At 37.9% G+C, this 21,366-nt stretch overlaps 1 protein-coding gene and 1 non-coding gene across 9 annotated transcripts in view; one reads left to right on the forward strand and one right to left on the reverse strand.

Annotated features, from left to right (window-relative positions):
• The window catches only part of TASP1 (taspase 1), a 490,143-nt gene that overhangs the window by 138,510 nt on the left and 330,267 nt on the right, over nt 1-21,366 (forward strand). For all 8 annotated transcript variants that reach the window (XR_013157441.1, XR_013157446.1, XM_077115178.1 and 5 more), the window contains exon 8: nt 4,604-4,710. Coding sequence is in view for 6 of the 8 variants with exons in the window: in XM_077115178.1 (XP_076971293.1) it covers nt 4,604-4,710 (107 nt within the window). In the remaining 2 variants the exon portion in view is untranslated. The remainder of the gene's footprint in view (nt 1-4,603; nt 4,711-21,366) is intronic.
• LOC143652527 (U6 spliceosomal RNA) lies at nt 15,613-15,719 on the reverse strand. Its single transcript, XR_013160743.1, has one exon. It is a non-coding gene; the product is annotated as a U6 spliceosomal RNA (small nuclear RNA).

Raw genomic sequence — 21,366 nt, forward strand, 5'->3', positions numbered from 1 at the left:
AGTAGTTATGTCTCCTCTTCCATTTCTGATCTTATTTATTTGCATCCTCTCTCTTCTTCTTTTTGCCAATCTTCATAAGGGCCCATCAATCTTATTGATTTTCTCATAGAACCAACTTCTGGTCTTATTGATTTTCTCTATTGTTTTCATGTTTTCAATTTTATTAATTTCTGCTCTAATCTTTGTTATTTCTTTCCTTTTGCTTGCTTTGGAATTAGTTTGCTGTTCTTTCTCCAGTTCTTCCAAGTGGACAGTTAATTCCTGCATTTTTGCCTTTTCTTCTTTTCTGATATAGGCATTTAGGGCAATAAATTTCCCTCTTAGCACTGCGTTTGCTGCGTCCCATAAGTTTTGATATGTTGTGTTTTCATTTTCATTCGCCTCGAGGTGTTTACTAATTTCTCTTGCAATTTCTTCTTTGACCCAGTCGTTGTTTAGGAGTGTGTTGTTGAGCCTCCACGTATTTGTGAATTTTCTGGCACTCCACCTATTATTGATTTCCAACTTCATTCCTTTTTGATCCAAGAAAGTGTTGTGTATGGTTTCAATCTTTTAAAATTTTTAAAGACTTGCTTTGTGTCCCAGCATATGGTCTATCTTTGAGAATGATCCATGAGCACTTGAGAAAAAGGTGTATCCTGCCATTGTGGGATGTAATGTCCTATAAATGTTGTTAAGTCTAGCTCATTTATAGTAATATTCAGATTCTCTATTTCTTTATTGATACTCTGTCTAGATGTTCTGTCCATTGATGAGAGTGGTGAATTGAAGTCTCCAACTATTATGGTATATGTGTCTATTTCCCTTTTCAGTATTTGCAGTGTATTCCTCATGTATTTTGGGCCAATCTGGTTCGGTGCATAAATATTTATGATTGCTATGTCTTCTTGTTTAATTGTTCCTTTTATTAATATACAGTGTCCTTCTTTGTCTCTTTTAACTCTTTTACATTTGAAGTCTAATTTGTTGGATATTAGTATAGCCACTCCTGCTCTTTTCTGATTGTTATTTGCATGACACATCTTTTCCCAACCTTTCACTTTCAACCTATGTTTATCTTTGGGTCTAAGATGTGTTTCCTGTAGACAGCATATAGAAGGATCCTGTTTTTTAATCCATTCTGCCAGTCTGTGTCTTTTGATTGGGGAATTCAGTCCATTAACATTTAGTGTTATTACTGTTTGTTTAATATTTTCCTCTACCATTTTGCCTTTTGTATTATATATATCATATCTGACTTTCCTTCTCTCTACACTCTTCTGCATACCTCTCTCTTCTGTCTTTTCATATCTGACTCTAGTGCTCCCTTTAGTATTTCTTGCAGAGCTGGTCTCTTGGTCACAAATTCTCTCAGTGACTGTTTGTCTGAGAATGTTTTAATTTCTCCTTCATTTTTGAAGGACAATTTTGCTGGATATAGGAGTCTTGGTTGGCAGTTTTTCTCCTTTAGTAATTTAAATATATCATCCCACTGTCTTCTAGCTTCCATGGTTTCTGCTGAGAAATCTACACATAGTCTTATTGGGTTTCCCTTGTATGTGATGGATTGTTTTTCTCTTGCTGCTTTCAAGATCCTCTCTTTCTCTTTGACCTCTGACATTCTAACTAGTAAGTATCTTGGAGAACGCCTATTTGGGTCTAATCTCTTTGGGGTGCGCTGCACTTCTTGGATCTGTAATTTTAGGTCTTTCATAAGAGTTGGGAAATTTTCAGTGATAATTTCTTCCATTAGTTTTTCTCCTCCTTTTCCCTTCTCTTCTTCTTCTGAGACACGCACAACAGGTATATTTGTGCGGTTCATATTGTCCTTGAATTCCCTGATCCCCTGTTGAAATTTTTCCATTCTTTTCCCGATAGTTTCTGTTTCTTTCTTGAATTCAGATGTTCCATCCTCCAAATCACTAATTCTATCTTCTGTCTCTTTAAATCTATCATTGTAGGTATCCATTGTTTTTTCCATCTTTTCTACTTTATCCTTTACTTCCATAAGCTCTGTGATTTGTTTTTTCAGTTTTTCTATTTCTTCTTTTTGTTCAGCCCATGTCTTCTTCACGTCCTTCCTCAATTTATCAATTTCGTTTTTGAAGAGGTTTTCCATTTCTGTTCGTATATTCAGCATTAGTTGTTTCAGCTCCTGTATCTCATTTGAACTATTGGTTTGTTCCTATGAATGGGCCATATTTTCAATTTTCTGAGCGTGATCTGTTATCTTCTGCTGACGTCTGGTCATTTAGTTAGATTTCCCTGGGTGTTGGACCCAACAGGTTAAAAGATTTTTCTGTGAAATCTCTGGATTCTGTTTTTCTTATCCTGCCCAGTAGGTGGCACTCGTGGCACACGTTTGTCTGCGGGTTCCATCAGTAAAAGGTGGTGTGGGTCCTTTAACTTTGGAAAACTCTCGCCGTGGAGGAGGTTCGCCAGCCGGCCCGGGGGTCCGAATGCGGGGAGGGTCGCCGCCCGCTGCAGCCCGGGAGAGCGCCCGACCGAATTTCCTAGTTGGCCCGGGGTGCCAAGCGTGGCCGCACCCCGGGAGAGTGCACCGTTCCCAACTGGACCGGGGAGTCCCGTGTTTGGAAGGGACCCCCCCGTCACCGTTCTCTGCGGTCTGGGGATTTCTGACCCAACTCTCTCAGTTGGTCCGGGGGGCCTCGCGTAGTGGGGGCGCCTGCCGCCGTGGCCCGAGGGGACCGCCTGCCCATTTCTGCCAGCTGGCCTGGGAAGGATGAAGGGAGGGACTCCGGTTGCTTGCCGTCCTCCCCGGGAAAGCCCGCGCCGCTCGGCGATCTCACCGGAACTGATTCTCCCAGACAGTTAGCCGTTCCAGGATGGGGTACGCCGTCCCTTTGATCTCCGTCGTGGCTCTGGGAGCTGCCCTGTATCGTCTCCATTCCCCCAGTAGCTGTTCTGGAGGAGGAAAGGTGAGGGTGGTAAGGCTGTCGAGGCCAGTGGCGGAGGAGCCGGTGTAGGCGGAAGAGTGCACGGTGGTGGTTGGAGAGCCGCCGGAGCAGGAGGAGAAAGGGAAGGGCAAGATGGCGACGGGAGCGCCGCCGGCAGAGAAGGGGGAAGAGATGAACAGCTTTTATAAAGGGAATTTATCATGTTCCAAGTTTACATCTCTAAGGCTGTGAAAATGTCCAAATTAAGGCACCAACAAGACATTACCTTCACTCGAGAAAGACTGATGCTATCCAGAATACCTTATCAGCTGGGAAGACACATGACTGGCAACTCCTGGTCCTTTGCTTCTGGGCTCCATTGCTTTAAGGTTCTGTTTCCTGTAGTCTCCTCTCTAGGTGTCTGTGGCTCTTCACTTACTTCTTCTGGGACAAAAGTCTTGGTTCTGGTTTGCTTAGCATCTCATGGGAATGCACATGGCAATCTCTGCTGGGCTCTGCCCGTATCTAGGCATCTGCTCTCTCTGTTCAGACTCTAATCATCTTCAAATATCTGTTTCCTTTAACTCTGAAGCAACTGTTCTCCAAGCATGTGCACCTGAGGTTTCTTCAAAATGTTCCCCCTTTTAAAGGACTTTTGTAAACTAATCAAGACCCACCTTGAATGGGTGGAGCCACATCTCCATCTAATCAAAAGGTCTCAATTGGCCACATCTCCATGGAGATTATCTAATCAAAAGTTCTTGCCCTATAATATCGAGTCAGGATTAAAAGAAATGGTTACCCACACAAGATTGTGGCTTTTCTGGGGTATGTAAGTTTCAAACCAGCACAGTCATATTTTTAGTATCTTTCTTGTATTTCTAAGAGCATATTTAACATTTTAATATCTTGTATCTGGTTATTTCAGTGTCTAAGGGTTTTGTAGGTGAGATTTTGCTTTTATTATTGATAGCCTTCTCTTATGTCTATTGTGATTTTCTTTTTAAATGATGAGCTTATGTTAATTGGAACATGGTATATAATTTTTTGACACCTGGGTAGTGAAAGTGTGTTCCTCCAGGGATTATTTGCATGTATGTTTAGAGACATTTTGAAGCACTACCATACCAAACACTTGTCTGATTTTATTTTTATCAGGCCACACAAGTGTATGAGTTATCATCTAAACCTCTCAGAATACATTTCTTGCCAGAATTTCCTAGGGAGCCTTTCACTCCCTTTAGACCAAGACTACAACATGCAAATTTCCAGTTTCTTTGTGTGTGGGTGGTGGGGGAGAGCTAGGGAGTAGGGATACGGTTCTGTTTTCCCTTTTACTGGCGTGCCACTCTTTGGGTTCTCTCTTTTTTTGTGTGAATAATCCCTAATATGTTTCCTCAAGCTGCATTCTCCCCAGACACATTTCCTATCCTTCATGCACAGAGTTCTTGGATAAGAAATTTGGAGGTGACATGCATCAGCAGATGTCTGTGGATAGCTTATACTTCACAGCTCGCTTGTCTCTCTGGATTTCAACTTTTTCGTAAATTTTTAGCTTTAGGTTATTTCTCTTATTCTATTAGTACCTCTGTGTGCATCAAAAAGATATTTTTAACCCTTTATCCAATATTCTTATAGATTTTGTTCTGGGAAGACTTGTCAGCATGTGTAGTCTATCCCATTACCCTAATATTTCTTAAATGCTATTTTTAATGTTTCTTTTATAGGATTCAGTTTAGCTGCATTTAAAAGAAACAAGAGGAAACTAGAGCTGGCAGAAAGGGTGGAGACAGATTTGATTCAACTAAAGAAAAGAAGACAATCAAGTGAAAAGGTCAGGAGGTGTTTAAAATATTAATAATTAATGTATCACAATATATCTTTAATCTGAATTTAGATACATGAGCTTCTTCAACAGCACTACCCATTAGAAATATAATGGGTGCCCCATAAGTACTTTTAAGTTTTCTAGTTGCATAAAATAATAAAAAGGGACAGGTGAAATAATTTTAATAATAGATTTTATTTAATCTAGTTGATCAAAATATCATTTCAACATGTAATGAATTAAAGAGTTATTATGAGGTATTTTACTTTTTTTTGTATTTGAAGCCAGTGTGTATTTTACATTTACAGCACATCTCAGTTATGATACAAAGTGTTCATTGCAAATATTTGATCTGTATTTCAATTTCATAAAATTAAGAGTTGCAAAAGTAAGATTTACATGACCCAAAAGTTATTACAAACATATTTAAACTTTCCAATAATTGAATTGAGTACCCATTTTAAAATTAATTAGAAGTAAATAGCATTAGAAATACAGCTTCTCTTTTACATGAGCCGCATTTTAAATGCTCATTAGCTAGATATGGCTAGTGGATATTGTTTTGGACTGGGCAGCTCTTGATAGTGATTTTTTAACATGGTTGTTCAGGGTTCTGGGTTTGTGTGTGAGGAAATGTAGATTATCAGATTCATGGTGGTGCTTTTATACACACTAGTTACATGTTTCTGCTCTGACACATTGCCTTTTGTGCATTAATGTACCCTCATGAGTTCATGTTTGGAAGTTGTAAGATGGTTTTGGAAGTCGAAAATCACAGTGTTTATACTCTACCTTTTGGCTTGAGGATTAGTTAGCACACAAATTATGACAGGTATCACAGATTGCGTGGTCATTTAATTAACTCAGCAATTATTAACATACTTTTATCAGGTAGTCCTTCTATAATTGCTTGTATACTGCTTTATGCCTTCTTTCATTGTTTTATATGATTTACTTATATGTAAATGTATAATAAATCATCTTTGGCAATGATAGATATTTTCTCAGTATGTTGCCACATGGGACAATTGATCTGTTTGGTCCAAAACATTTTATTTTTATTTTGCAAGAGATAACTAGGAATTTAGGAGGCAAATGAGTGATTGATGAGTGGTTCTTGTGAAAGTAGATAGTAGAGTACCTGTGTTTCTTGGGTTTCTAAAGTCTGTGTTATGCAGCAGATTTAGGATTTTTTGTGAACTTAAAAAAATTGTGTTAAAGTTTACATATAGTGAAAAAAATTAGTTTTTATACAGGTAGACATGCCCATGTAACCCACATACTTGCCAATATACAGAAATTTCCAGTTTTCTGTATCTCCTTCTAGTCAATCTGTACCTTCTATAGGCAACCTCTGACATGATTCTCTTCACAGTATATGAGTTTTGTCTTGCACTTATATAAGTGTAATCATAGAGAATGTAGTCTTTTCTGCTTGTCTTCTTTCATGAAAAGGTTTTTGAGACATTGTATCACTTATTTAATCTTTTATTTGTTGAGTCATATTCTCTTGACTGAATATACTATGATTTGTTTATCCAGTTGCCTGTTGATGGACATTTGCTTTGTTTCCAGTTTTTACTGTTTTGAATAAATCTGCTTTGAACATTCTTGTACAGACCTTTTCTTTGTGGACATCTTTTTAGGATTTTTAGACTCAGAAATATCATTTTGTCTTATAGAAAATATCTTTATCTAGTCTTTCCTTACATAGGTAGCTCACTTTGTTTTTTTTTTTTTGGGCTTTTAAAAAGGGGAATTTATTAAGTTGCAAGTTTACATGTTCTATAGCTGTGAAAATGTCCATGTTAAGGCAAGGCTATAGAAATGTCCAATCTAAGGCATCCAGGGAAAGATACCTTGGTTCAAGAAGGCCAATAATGTTCAGGGTTTCTCTCTCAACTGTGGCGATATCTGCTAACTTTCTCTCTAGACTTCTTGTTTCATGAAGCTCCCTGGGGGGCATTTTCCTTCACCGTCTCCAAAAGTCTCTAGCTACATGGGCTCTTGTGGCTCTTTCCAAACTGGTTCCCTCTTTTTTTTTATTATTAATTAAAAAAAAAAAGACAACAAACAAAACATTAAGATATCATTCTATTCTACATATACAATCAGTAATTCTTAATATCATCACATAGTTGCATATTCATCATTTCTTAGAACATTTGCATCAATTTAGAAAAAGAAATAAAATGATAACAGAGAAAAAAAAGATTATACATACCATATCCCTTACCTCTAGCTTTCATTTACCACTAGCATTTCAAACTAAATTTATTTTAACATTTGTTCCCCCTATTATTTATTTTTATTCCATATGTTTTACTCTTCTGTTGATAAAGTAGATAAAAGGAGCGTCAGACACAAGGTTTTCACATTCAGAGTCTCATTGTGAAAGCTATCTCATTGTTCAGTCATCATCAAGAAACATGGCTACTGGAACACAGCTCTACATTTTCAGGCAGTTCCCTCCAGCCTCTCCACTACATCTTGAACAACAAGGTGATATCTACTTAATGCGTAAGAATAACCTCCAGGATATCCTCTCGACTGTTTGGAATCTCTCAGTCATTGACACTTAATCTCATTTCACTCTTTCCCCTTTGGTCAAGAAGGTTCTCTCAATCCCTTGATGTTAATTTTCAGCTCATTCTAGGGTTTTTCTCAGTCCCTTGATGCTGAGTCTCCGCTCATTCCAAGATCTCTGTCCCATGTTGCCAGGAAGGTCCACACCCCTGGGAGTCATGTCCCACGCAGAGAGGGGGAGGGTGGTGAGACTGCTCGTCATGTTGGCTGGAGAGAGAGGCCACATCTGAGGAACAAAAGAGGCTCTCTTGGGGGTGACTCTTAGGCCTAAATTTTAAGTAGACTTGTCCTATCCTTTGTGGGGTTAAGTTTCATATGAACAAACCCCAAGACTGGGGGCTCAGCCTATAGCTTTGGTTGTCCACACTGCTTGTAGGTAGCTTACTTTTTCATTAAAAAAACTAATTATTGACCAACTACTTTATTATTGAGCTGCATATTAAAAAACGGTGAACAGGAAGTAGGGAAAATGGTGGCATAGCTATGTGTGGAATTTAATTAGTCCTCTAGAGTAGGTAGTAGATAGCCAGGAGCTATTTGGAGCAACGGTTTGGGAGACAACCATGACTGAACATATTGTACACCAATCTGGAATGGATGGAAGGGCCAAGATCACAGCACTGAACTGAGAGTAAAGCCCCTAAACTACAGAGGCTGGTGCCCCTCTCCCACTGGTATGACAGGTTGTTTTGAAGATACTTCTCCATGGGAAAAAGAAGCAGTCTTGCTAGGATCAAGGGAAGATAGCTCAACCAAGTCCCAATTACAGAATTGATTAACAAATTCAGACTGGTGAATACAAGCTCTGAGCATAGATAAATCCAGATCAAGCAGGAAAGGAACTCTAAGATCTCTCCCAGCAGAGAGGAGGTGGGAAAAAAAAAAACAAGAATTAGAAAAAAGAAAAAAAAGGAATCTTTTGGAGTCAGCCAAACTCAGAATACTAGAAAAGGGCGGTGCCCCAAGAAAAGGGACACTAAGAGCTGGGTACCAACTCTGGCTCTTACATTGTAGAACCTGGGGGCTGGAGACTAGTTCTGAAAAGAGATTTCTTATTATTTTTTTAACTTCTAAGTAGCTCATTGGAGAAAGCCTTGAGCATTTTCAGTTGTCAATAATGACCCAGGTTGGGGTGAAGTTATGATGGGTCTGTGATGAAAAAGTAACTAGACAAATGAAGGAAGTAATTCCCTAAAAGGCATATCTCAAGGATAGGGGTGTTGGCCCAGCTTAAGTGCTGCCCTCATTCAGTCAATTCAGACTCCAGAAGCTGGAAAATAGAAACACCTTAAGCTTGCTTCTGCCTCAACCTCTGTTTCAACCACATCCCTGGCAGGGACAGAGTCTACTGAGAATTATGCTGGTGGGCAGCTGCAGGCTGGCAAGTGCCACCTGCTGGACAGAATAGGAAAAGCACAGAGTCAAGAAGCTTCATGGAAAAGTCTAACAACCTGCTGGGTCTCATCCTCAGGGAAACTTAATACTGATTGTAAGCTCCTGAAACCTGGGCCTATCCTGTCTGGGAAAATCTGATTGGGGTCAATCATATCTGGGGAAACCCTCCTCAGAAAAAGAGGTTCCATATAGATAGGGCAAGAACCAGAAAAACAAGAGCTAAAAAATTCTGGGCAGTTAAACAGAAGCTATACTAGATGTCTATAATCAGTTGAACTGAATGCCAAAGCACTGATAGAGAACAAAGCCAACCAACAAGAAATCCTTAGGTAGAAGAGAGAAAATGACCTCCAGAATAAACTAATCAAGGAAATTAGATGCCTAGATACCAGCAAAAAATTTTGAATCATATAAGGAAAAATGAAGATATGGCCCAGTCAAAAGAACAAACTAACACTTTAAACAAGATACAGAACTTGAAACAACTAGTTAAAGATGTTCAATCAAATGTGCTAAATGAAATTAAAGATTAAATCAATGAGTTTAGGAAAGATATGGCAAAAGAGACAGAAAGAAGACATTGAGTGACCATAAAGAAGAACACGAAAGCTTGAAGAAATAAATGGCAGAACTTATGAGAATGAAAGGCACAATAGAAGAGATGAAAAACACAATTGAGACTTACAACAGCAGGGTTGAAGTGGCAGAAGAAAGGATTAGTGAACTAGAGGATGCCTGAAATCCTACACACAATAAAACAGATAGGGAAAAGAATGGAAAAATATGAGCAGGATTTCAGGGAATTGAATGACAGCATAAAGTGCAAAAATATATGTGTTATGGGTGTCCCAAAAGGAGAAGAGAAGGGAAAAGGGGCAGAAAGAATAATGGAGAAAATAATCACTGACAATTTCCTAACTCATATGAAAGACATAAAATTACAGATCCAGGAAGTGTAGCATACCCCAAACAGAGTAGATCCAAATAGACCTTCTCCATGACACTTACAAATCAGATTTTCAAATGTTAAAGACAAAGAGAGAATTCTGAGAGCAGCAAAAGGAAAGTGGTCCATCACATACAGGGGAAACTCGATAAGTCTATGTGTGGATTTCTCAGTTAGAACCTGTGGCAGTGAGAAGGCAGTGGTCATTCCCAGTATGATTCATGATACTAGAAAAGTGCTATGATATATTTAAAATACTAAAAGAGAAAAACTGCTAACCAAGAATTCTATAGTGACAAAACTGTCCTTCAAAAATGAGAGAGAGTTTAAAGTATTTTCAGACAGACACTGAATTTGTGGGCAAGAGACCCAGTCTAGGAGAGGTACTAAAGGAAACACTGCAGGCAGATAGGAAAAAATGGGAGAGAGTGGTTTGGAGAAGAGTGTAAAGAAATGAAGACTATCAGTAAGGGTACAGAATAAAGTCATGATGTATGCCACAAAGTGGATCTGCCTTGAGTACATTATGTTGAGTGAAATTGACCAGAAACAAAATGACAAATACTTTATAGCCTCACTAATATGAACTAAATTTAATAAGTGAATGTTGAGAGTTATAGTTGATAATACAGATTATCAGGAGTTAGAAAGAAGGTAGAGATTGGGCATTTGATGCTGAAGGATTACAGAATGTGCTACAGGATTGATTGTAAAGATCCAGTAATGGATAGCACAATACTATCTGATGTTAGCACAATACTATCTGATGGTGGCACAATATGGTAAGTATACTGAACAAAGCTGAGTGTGCCCATGGTTAAAAGAGGAAGGCCAGGGGCATGTATGATGCCAGAAGAAAAGATAGAAGATTAAGACTGGGACTGTATAATTTAGTGAAATGTGAAGTGGACGATGATGGTAATTAAATGTACAAATATAAAAATGTTCTTACAAGAGGGAGACCAAATGAATGTCAGCATTGTAAGATGTTAAAATGGAATGGTATATGGAAAAAATACAGTCAGTGCAAACTAAGGTCTATGGCTAACAGTAACATTGTAATATGCTTTCTATAAATGTAACAAAGGCAATATGCCAAAGCTAAATGTCAGTAAGGGGGGATAAAAAAGAGGGTTATGGGATTCTTGGTATTGTTGTTGCTTCTCCTTTTTGTTCTTCATTTTTTCCCTTTGCACGAGAAATGGAAATGTCCTCATGTAGGTTGTGGTGATGAAGATGTGATTATACCCTGATTGTTTTACTTAAGGTCAATTTATGGTATATGAATATATGGTATGATATGAATATATATTCATGGTATGGTATATGAATAAAGCTGCTTGAAAAGAAAGATACAGGTGCTGGATAAAATTTGGAGAGAGAGATGTACCTATTCACTGTTGGCAGGGAAGTAGAATGGTGCAGCCGCTCTGGAGGGCAGCAGTGCCATGGCTCCATAGGAGGCTAAATATAGTGCCGTGTGATCCTGTAACCCCATTATTAGGTATGTACTTGGAAGAACTGAAAGCAGGAAGATGGACATTTGCACACTGGCATTTATGGTGGCAGTAGTCATAATTTGCAGTGGATTGAAAGGGTGTATTGACTGATGAATGGAAGGTGTCATGGTTAGGTTCATGTATCAACTTGGCCAAGTGGTGGTACCTGTTTGTCTGGTTGGACAAGTGCTAGCCTGTCTGTTGCGAATGAGGACATTTCATAGAATTAAATCATGATCATGTCAGCTACATCCACAGCTGATTACATTTGTAATCAGCCAAAGGGGAGTGTCTTCTGCAATGAGTAATGCTTAATCTGATCACTGGAAGCCTTTTAAGGAGGATTCAGAAGAGACAGGCTCTTCCTGTTTTGGCTGGTGAGCCTCTCCTGTGGTGTTCATCCACACCCTCCATCGAAGTCATTGACTTCACAGCCTGCCCTGTGGATTTTGGACTCTGCATTCCCGCAGTCATGTGAGACACTTTTATAAATTTTATATTTGCGAGTGTTCCCTGTTGATTCTGTTTCTCTAGAGAACCCTAACTAATACAGAAGGACAAACTGTGAAACATACATACAATGGAATATTGAACATCTGCAAGAAGGAATGTAGTTCTGAGGCATGAAACTAGGTGTATGAACAGTATGTTGAATGAAATATGGAGAAGGTCTATTTGGATCTACTCTGTTTGGGGTATGCTACACTTCCTGGATCTGTAATTTTATGTCTTTCATATGAGTTAGGAAATTGTCAGTGATTATTTCCTCCATTATTCTTTCTGCCCCTTTTCCCTTCTCTTCTCCTTTTGGGACACCCATAACATATATGAAAAGAAAAATATTGTAAGGCCTCACCAATATGGACTAACTATAATGTGTAAACTCTGAGAATTTAATTGAGGAACATAGGTTATCAGGGAAAGGCTTTTTTAAAGGTTCTAGATTGTAAGCTCTTATAGCAGTCATATCTATTCCTGGATTGGAATGGTTATTTCTAAATTCTGAGATACTAAGCTCTTTGCTGTACAACTTGGTCATGCCTTGGAATTTCAGATATCTGTGTGTCATCTGAGACTCATAGCTAGAATTCTACAGCTCTGAAAGCCAGTATTACCCCATATAGCAACTGTTTAAGAAATTGCTAAAGATGTCGAATTTCAATTAGAGATATAAATGAAGCTGTTCTCTTTAGGACTAAGGTAAATCAGACTATAAGGATAAAGGATGATACTGACTGTATTTTAGACTTCAATTTATGTGTGAGATCAAAGGAAGAGATGTTTATTTGATAAAAAATTTATATTTTCTGTAACATGGTATCTAATTTAATATGTATGGTCAGTTTATTCAAACAACCTCATTACATGGAACCTTGAATGTGGAGCAAGATCTTGTTGGTTTGTACAGGTTAGTGTGATGTCCTGATATGTCCCAGAGTAAACTGAACAGAAAATTAAAAAGTATTTACAAAATCCCTTGGAGGGATTAGGGAGAAAAGTAGACATATTAAACCTCCCCACCTGAGGAATTTCTGATATTCTTGGAAGCATTGGGGGCTACCAATTTAATAGGCCAAGCCCTTGATCTTGGGGCTTGCTCTTATTACTGTTATTCCTGCAAAGGGGAAGGTAAGCCTTCTTATAATTATGCCTAAAAGTCACCCCCCAGAAAACCTCTTTTGTTGCTTAGATGTGGCTTCTTTCTGTAAGCCAACTATGTAGGTAAACTCATTGCCCTCTCCCCTACATGGGACATGATGCCCAGGAGTGTAAAAAAGAAAAAGGTAATTGTATTGATACTGATCATCATATTTGAAGGAGGACATTTTTCCTTTCGATTGAAATATTAACTTATTGGCTAATCACTGCTCTTGGCTTGTGCCTTAGGACTGACTGAGATGATTTTAGTAGAGTGGCTACAAAAAGGAGATGCTCACATTGGGAAAACAGACCCACTGCACACCATAATCTTAATTTCATAAATATTGCTTTCAGATAGCTGCCTTGGGCATGGCTAGAAGGGACTGTTTTATTCTTTTTTTTTATTGCAAATTTTAAATAGTTTTATTTAAGGCATTGCATTTTCCACTTATAGTGCAGTACTAATAAAGTACAATGTTATGTCCTTTCCCTGTGCACATATTCCACAGTCAAGTATTAAGAATACCCAGGAATTTTGTTTAGCAGCTGAACTGTCAGAGAATGTGCTGCAAGTTTAGATCCATCAAATTTTTTTTTAATTTTTTTTATTTTTTTATTAATTAAAGAAAAAAAAAGAAATTAACACAACATTTAGAAATCATTCCATTCTACATATGCAATCAGTAATTCTTATCATCACATAGATGCATGATCATCATTTCTTAGTACATTTGCATCGATTTAGGAAAAGAACTAGTGAAACAACAGAAAAAGATATAGAATGTTAATATAGAGAAAAAAATAATAATAAAAAAGAAAAGGAAAAAGAAAACAAAAAAAACAAAAGACACGAACAAACAAACAAACAAACAAAAAACTATAGCTCAGATGCAGCTTCATTCAGTGTTTTAACATAATTACATTACAATTAGGTATTATTGTGCTAGATCCATAATTTTTTACTGTGGAATAGTGTTAAGGTATGTGTGCTGACCGATTTAATTAGCCTCTTCATTGGTGTGCCCAGAGGAGGTGTTCCACCTCCAGGGAAGCCCCCAGGCATTCCTCCTGGCATACCTCCTGCACTGTGGTACAGTGTGGCAATGATGGGGTTGCAGACTTTCTCCAGTTCCTTCTGCTGATGTTCAAATTCCTCCTTCTCTACAGTCTGATTCTTATCAAGCTAGTTGATGATTTCTTTACATCATTTGTCAAGAATCTTCTCTTTGTCTTCATCATTGATCTTGCCTTGATGTTTCTCATCCTCAACTGTTGCCTTCATGTTAAATGCATATGATTCAAGTGAATTCTTGGGAGATACTTTGTCCCTTTGCTTCTCATCTTTAGCCTTATACTTCTTGGCTTCTTAGACCATCTGCTCAAACGATCCTTGTCGTTAGTGAGGGTGATTTTATTCTCTTTTTCTGTGCTCTTATCCACAGCAGAACACATTGAGAATGCCATTGGCATCAGTGTCAAAAGTGACTTCAATCTGAGATACACCGGCAGTGGGGGCAGGAGGTATCCCGGTGAGTTCAAACTTGCCGAGCAGATTGTTGACCTTGGTCATGGCGTGCTCACCTTCATAAACCTGAATGAGCACACCGGGCTGGTTGTCAGAGTAGTTAGTGAAGGTCTGTGTCTGCTTGGTGGGAATGGTGGTATTGCGCTCGATGAGGACAGTCATCATTCCACCAGCAGTTTCAATACCAAGGGAAAAAGGAGTGACATACAAGAGAGGCAAATCTTGAACATTTTCAGATTTGTCTCCAGATAAGATGGCTGCCTATAAGCCACAGCCTCATCAGGGTCAATGCCCTTGTTTAGTTCTTTTCCATTGAAGAAATCCTGGAGAAGTTTCTGAATTTTGTGACTATGAATAGAACTGCCCACCAGGACAATATCGTGGATCTGTGACTTGTCTAGCCTGGCATTCCTGAGGGCTTTCTTCATGGAGTCCAAGGTGCCACAGAACGGGTCAGCATTCAGTTCTTCAAATTGGGCGTGGATAATGGAGGTATAGAAATTGATTCCTTAATAGAGAGACTCAATCTCAGGACTGGCCTGGATACCAAAAGAGAGTATGCTTAGCTCGTTCACAAGCAGTACAGAGGCAATAGACAGCCCTCTTATTCTCACTGATGTCTTTCTTATGCTTGGGCTTGAACTTTGCAATAAAATGGTTGACCATTCGGTTGTCAAAGTCTTCTCCACCTAAGTGTGTGTCTCCAGCTGTTGATTTGACTCACAAATTCCATCTTCAATAGTGAGGATTGACACATCAAAAGTGCCACCTCCTAAGTCAAAGATCAGCTTATTTCTTTCAGTACTAACTTTTTGTCTAAGCCATAAGCAGTAGCAGTAGCAGTTGTCCCATTGATGATTCTGAGTATGTTGAGGCCGGCAATGGTACCAATGTCTTTGGTGGCCTGACACTGAGAGTCGTTAAAATAAGCTGGTACTGTGACAATAGCATTGGTAACAGTCTTCCCAAGATAGGCTTGTGCAATTTCCTGAATCTTTGTCAGAATGACATCTTTGTTAGATGATACATCCTCTGAACAGCAACTTTTGGTCTTCCCCTTGTCTTCTATTTGGACCTTAAGCCTCCCCGCATCATTCACCACCACGGAGGGCCAATGCTTCATATCACATTAAACCACAGCATCACCAAATCTATATCTGATCAGACATTTGGCATAAAAAACCGTATTGGTGGGGTTCATTGCAGCTTGGTTCTTTGCAGCATCATTGATCAGTCATTTGGTTATCAGTAAAGACGACATAGCTCGGAGTTGTTTGGTTCCCCTGATCATTGGCAGTTGTCTCCACTTTTCCATGAAAAATATGGAGTGTTTCATGAATTTGTGTGTCATCCTTGCACAGGGGCCATGCTAATCTTCTCTCTATTGTTCCAATTTTAGTATATGTGCTGCTGAAACAAGCACAGCTGTTTTATTCTTAAAGTATTAAAAGAGGTTGGGGATATTGTCTGGTCTTAACGTTTTTGATGTTTCAAGTCTTTTTCCTCTTTACCCTCTTCATCTCATTTTATTTAATAGCACACCTGACAATTGAATGTACATAGTAATTCTCTGACTCCTCCCACCACTTTTTTGAAACAATTTAAATTTCCAATTAATTACAATTATTTTCTTGGTAAAGCAGTACTTTTACAAGGTGATGAAATGAAAGATAATCAGATTTTCCACTGTGTGGATATCGATATCTTTCATCTTCCTTTTCTAATGGACAAATTTAGTAAATTTTGCAATGAGTTTGGTACTCTTATAAAATATTGTATTCAACACCATTCTAAAGAGATGCTACAAATTTTAATTTTGTGTTCTTTAGCCACCCAATAGGGACATCAAATTGTCCATATGTTTCAGAAAGGAAATGTTGGGCCTTGCTTTGTGCGCTTCATATTAATATATTCTATTCTTTGAAGTATATTGTGGGTAACATTTTTCCCTTTTATCTACCATCTTGTAAATGTTAACTGTATCATACTAAATCACTGTATTTTTTTGGTGAGAGGTAGGTTAAGATCAAAGCAAATAAATGCGCAAAAAAACAACATGTTTTCTTCAGATTGTTCTATTTGTACTTGTATATATATGTCTGCACCTTGTATGTGGGGAAAGGAGTAATTTGCCTTCAGATTGTTCTGTTTGTACTTGTGTATTTATGTCTGCATTATGTATGTGGGGAAAGGAACAATTTGTCTTTTGTAGATATTTATTTTTCTTGATTTAGAATTTAGTGGTTTTTCTCAAGAAGGTGGTTAGTACATGGATATTCAAGTAAACATAGATATGAACCTTCTTGGATTTCTCTTTTACATAAAGAAATATACCGTACATATTAAGTTTTCTCAAAACCTAAAATTTATCCGTTGAAATGATTGTCTGCTGTTATTTCTTTGAATTGTAAGTAATATATTAAAATTGCATTTGCCACACTAAGACTATGTCAATTACTGGGTGAGTCCCATAGATTTTGCATGTAAATCATTAAGTAGGCCAAGAACCTGATTTATTGTTTTATTAAATTCACCACCACTTCATACATTTATTTAGGCTATGGAGCCTGATGATCAGTATTACTTTGCTGTATAACTTGATGGGGATTTTTTAATAGATGTCTATGGTTTACAAATCTGTTCATCAATATCAAAGTCCAGAACTTTGGACCTTTGACGGCAGAACAGTTCAGTACTTTTTTTTTTTTAATCATTTTAGGAAAGGCTTCTTAGAAAAATATTTAATTGCCTTAAATCTATACTAAGCCTTCAAGTCATAAGTGAGATAAGATTGAGACAAGAAGTCATCAACAAATCTTAACTGCTGTTTTTATTTCGCAATGAAAGTATCTTATGGTTTTCCAGAATGCTTGTAGTAAGTTGACTTCATCATGTATTGTCCTCTGTCAACTTTTTAATATTTATAGCCTTATGAAGTCTCTTTAATTTTCAGTACTTAACAGGATTAATGATGGGAAAAAAGAGAACTCCTTAATAATCATTATAGTAGCCCACACTGATCTTGTGTGTAATGTAGAAACTATCATATTGTGACTTTCTAACAGGAAATGCCTCCAGTGAATAGAATCTCACTGGGACTAGAAGACCTTCTACCTGGTAATTGGACAAGACTATGGTGTTAAGAGCAAAGTCTAAATAAAAACTTAAGTCTTTATGTGATATCACTATGCGTTAAGACCTGAGTTTACTCATCACAGACATAGTGATGATGACACATATAAAGCTACTAATATCTCTAGTATAAACCAGTACATGAAAAGATGACTGTGTGTGTGTGTGCAAGAGTGTACCCACACATCAATAGCAAGGGTGTTTTAAGTTCAGAAGACAAGAATCAGTGCTTACGTAGGTTGAAGTAAAACTATCTGTGAGATTTTAAAGCCTCTGTTGGGCCATCTCTTCTCTAATAAGCCTAAAAGATTTTGAATAAATATTTGGATATCAGAAACAACTTAAAGAATTCAGGACCTGAGACTGGGATTACTTGTGAAGTAGAGGAACTAGGCCAGGATGCTGTTGTGTAGGCTGAATGAGAGCCCATCCTGTATAGTGCTAGAAAATGGTGTACAGTGGGCTACAATGGACCAGGAGTTCCTGTGCAGAGTCTGTGATAAGCTCAGGAGCCTTAGAAACACATGGAACCTTTCTTAACTTCAGTTTTCTTAGCAGAGCATTCAGCATGTTGGATCGAATAATTACCGTAGTTTCTTCCAGCTCAATAATTCTCTAATACATTTTCATTGGCAACATGGAGTTTGTCCAGACCCCCTTGATTCTTTCTTTTAGGGATTCTTTTTTCTAGTGGATCCCAAATCTGGCTGGCCATTAGATTCACTTGGGAAGTTATACAACTGCACATTCTTAGCCTTTACTCTAAAGATACTGAATCAAAATCTGCAGGGTAGGTAAATGTTTGCACTACCATGTGAGAATCATTGCTTTGTTCCTCCTAATCTGTCACAGTATACTGAAGGAAACACCTGCTTAGTAATCATTGCTTAAATGAATGCAGAAAATTCTAGAGGAGTTGGGAATTATGTAATGGAATCAGCTAAGTTTTCACCAGGCAGCCAGCTTCAAGTCAGGATTCCTTGTCCTTTGTGTTCCCTCTGCTTGCAGAGCACTAGGCACATAGCAGCCATTAAGACTTGGTTGGAATGGATGAACCTTAATTCATATTTCTGTCCCCCTTTTCAAGTCCCAAAGTGTTTCATTTGTCCATTTCCACCTGCCTGTTGCAGATTTTTCACTTTTTGACCTATCCTACCTATGCTGATTTGAAAGGATTTAAGTACCCTAGAAAAGCCATGTTTTAATCCTAATCAGTCTTGTTAGAGCAATGATTCTTCTGTTCCCTATTCAGCACTACAGGTTGGAAACTTGATTAGGTTATCTCCATGGAAATGTGATTCAGTCAATTGTGGGTATTAAACTTAATTAGATGGAGATGTGTCTTCACCCATTCTATGTGGGTCTTGATTAGCTTATTGGAATCCTATAAAAGAGGAGACATTTTGGAGAGAGTTCCTTCTGAGAAAGAGGAGAGAGCTGCAGAACCATAACAGAAGGACAAGAGAACCAGAGTCTACCAGCCTGTGACCTTTGGAGATGAAAAAGGATAATGCCTCCTGGGGAGCTTCATGAAGCAAGAGGCCTAGAAAGGAAGCTAGCAGACTGTTGCTGTTTGTCATGTGCAGAGAAACCCTGAACTTCATCATGCCTTCTAAGGCATCCAGGGAAAGAATCAAGGTATCTTCCCTGGATGCCTTTGATTGGATATTTCTATAGACTTATTTTAATTGGCCTTAGAACTGTAAAGTTGTAACTTATTAAATTCCCCCTTTTAAAAGTCATTCCATTTCTGGTATATTGCATTCTGGCAGCTAGCAAACTAGAGCACTACCCATACTCAGTATGTCAAAAGAGAAACTTGATCATTCTTTCCTGTTTGACTATGGTAGAATTCTAACCCATCTGCCCACAACTGCCGATGTTCCCTTCCTTCAGATCTCAACACAGCATCCAGGCAGTCACTTAAAAGTGCAATTTCACTTTGTCATCCCCTGCTTAAACCTTTCAGCAACTTCCAGCTGCTCTTAGCAGAGCCCACAGGACCTTACAGGAGCATATGCCTGTCTTTCTTTCTGGCCTTTTGCCATGTCACTCATTCTGCATCACCTTGCTTGCTAAGGTTCTTCCTGGGTCAGGAAGAATTTTGCTCCAGTGTTTCCAGATTGTGGGAATGCATCCTCTCACCTCTCTCACTCTAAGCTATCATACTGCCCCAACTGTTTTTGTATCATTAGTGTGGTTAATTAATATCTTTCTCTTTCACTACAGTGTAGGTTCCAGGAGGACAGGGACTGTATTGGACTTTCACCATGCTTACTAAGTTTGGCATAAACTAAGTGCTCAGTAAATATTTGTTTGATAAATACGTGCTCTTATTTTTTTCATGATTTCTGTTTTATAGATTGACCACCATTAAAGTCCATATCTTTTCATCCTTGATGGCTGGATTCTTGCACTATTTTCATTACTGCTTCTAGCTTTTGTCCGTATCTCTAGAATTTTGTGTATTATTTCCAGGTGCATTTTCCTAAAAATACCTGCAATTTTAATAGATTCTTTACTGTTTGTAGATTAAAACCCAAACTTTTTCAGGACCTTTCTTGAAACCTGGCCTCAAGTTTTCACTATATCTCTACTAGAATAATCTTTTTCTCTAGCCATTTACCTCTATTCCTTTTTTTTTTTTTGCACTTGCTGAAGGTTCCTACATTTAAGTTTAGCTGATCTTTCTTTCCTTCGTAGAGTAAATAGTAATTAATATTGGGAATACCAACCACTTCTGTGCCACTGGAATTCTAATCTAAGTCCTTTTTTAAAGGTCAGCTTAAATGCCAGCCAGATCAGAACACATTTCTTATTTTTACTTGCACATGCAGTAGCAGTCAATAAGTGCTTGTTAAATTGCAGTGTCTGCTTTGCACATTTGGCATTTACATCATGGCTTGCCATTTTTCGATTCGTAAATGTAGTTATCATAAGCTCATGAAAGTGTGTCTTTACTCATTTAACATTATTAAACATCTACAGTCAATGATTCTAATATTAATTTTGGGAGAGAAAAGCATAAAATACTGTTTTCTTTCATAGCCAATCTTATAGTCCTTCAAGATAGGTTTGAATCTATTATATAAATGCTTCAAACATCTATTAGTGCAAAACTATGCTTTAATTTTAACAGTGTCTGTGTCTGGGGATAGAATAAAGGAAAATCTGAATATTACTAAATAATTTTATTGTACTTGATTAGTTGAGATCTTAAGGGTAATATATAAATCTGTGAGGGAAACAATAGTCAGGAAATAATGTCTTGAAAACATTCCTGTAATCTCAGTTGACTGTTCCCAAAGAGGTGAGTCATATAGTGCCCACTAGGGGGCGTGCTCATCTAGAGAAACTCGATCAAGCACCTTTCGTGGTATGCAGGTAAAAATGTCTGTTTAGCAATGTTCTTCTAGACCATGTTTTTTTCCAGGAAAAATTATGGGTCCTCACCACAACAGGAATTCCTACCCATTTTCTAGCACCTGTTTATTTTGTAAGTGTGGTTTTTCCAAGGGGGCAGAGAGGTTTTAAGAGTGGATATGTGGATTGCTTTGCAGACTCAGTCATGAGTTGTGATTGTTTTCCTTTTGAACTTTTAGTTTTGAAATAATTTTGAACTTACAAGACAATTGCAAAAATAATACAACCCCATACAGAGAACTCTAACGTACACCCATCCCCAGGTCCCCAGATAAACCAATTTTAACATTTTGCCACCTTTGCTGTATCATTCAATCTTTTCTTCCCTCCCTCCCTCCTTCCTTCCTTCCATCCATCTGTTTGCTTAATATTTGTGAGCAGGTTACACATATACTCCTTGATGTATAACATTTCAATGTACATTATCTATAAAAAATGTTATTCACTTACATAATAACTATATAGTTATCAAATTGAAGAAATTTAACATTTATATAAAGCTTACAGTCTGTAAT

Source organism: Tamandua tetradactyla, chromosome 1 (assembly GCF_023851605.1).
Source record: "Tamandua tetradactyla isolate mTamTet1 chromosome 1, mTamTet1.pri, whole genome shotgun sequence".
Classification (NCBI taxonomy): Eukaryota; Metazoa; Chordata; class Mammalia; order Pilosa; family Myrmecophagidae; genus Tamandua; species Tamandua tetradactyla.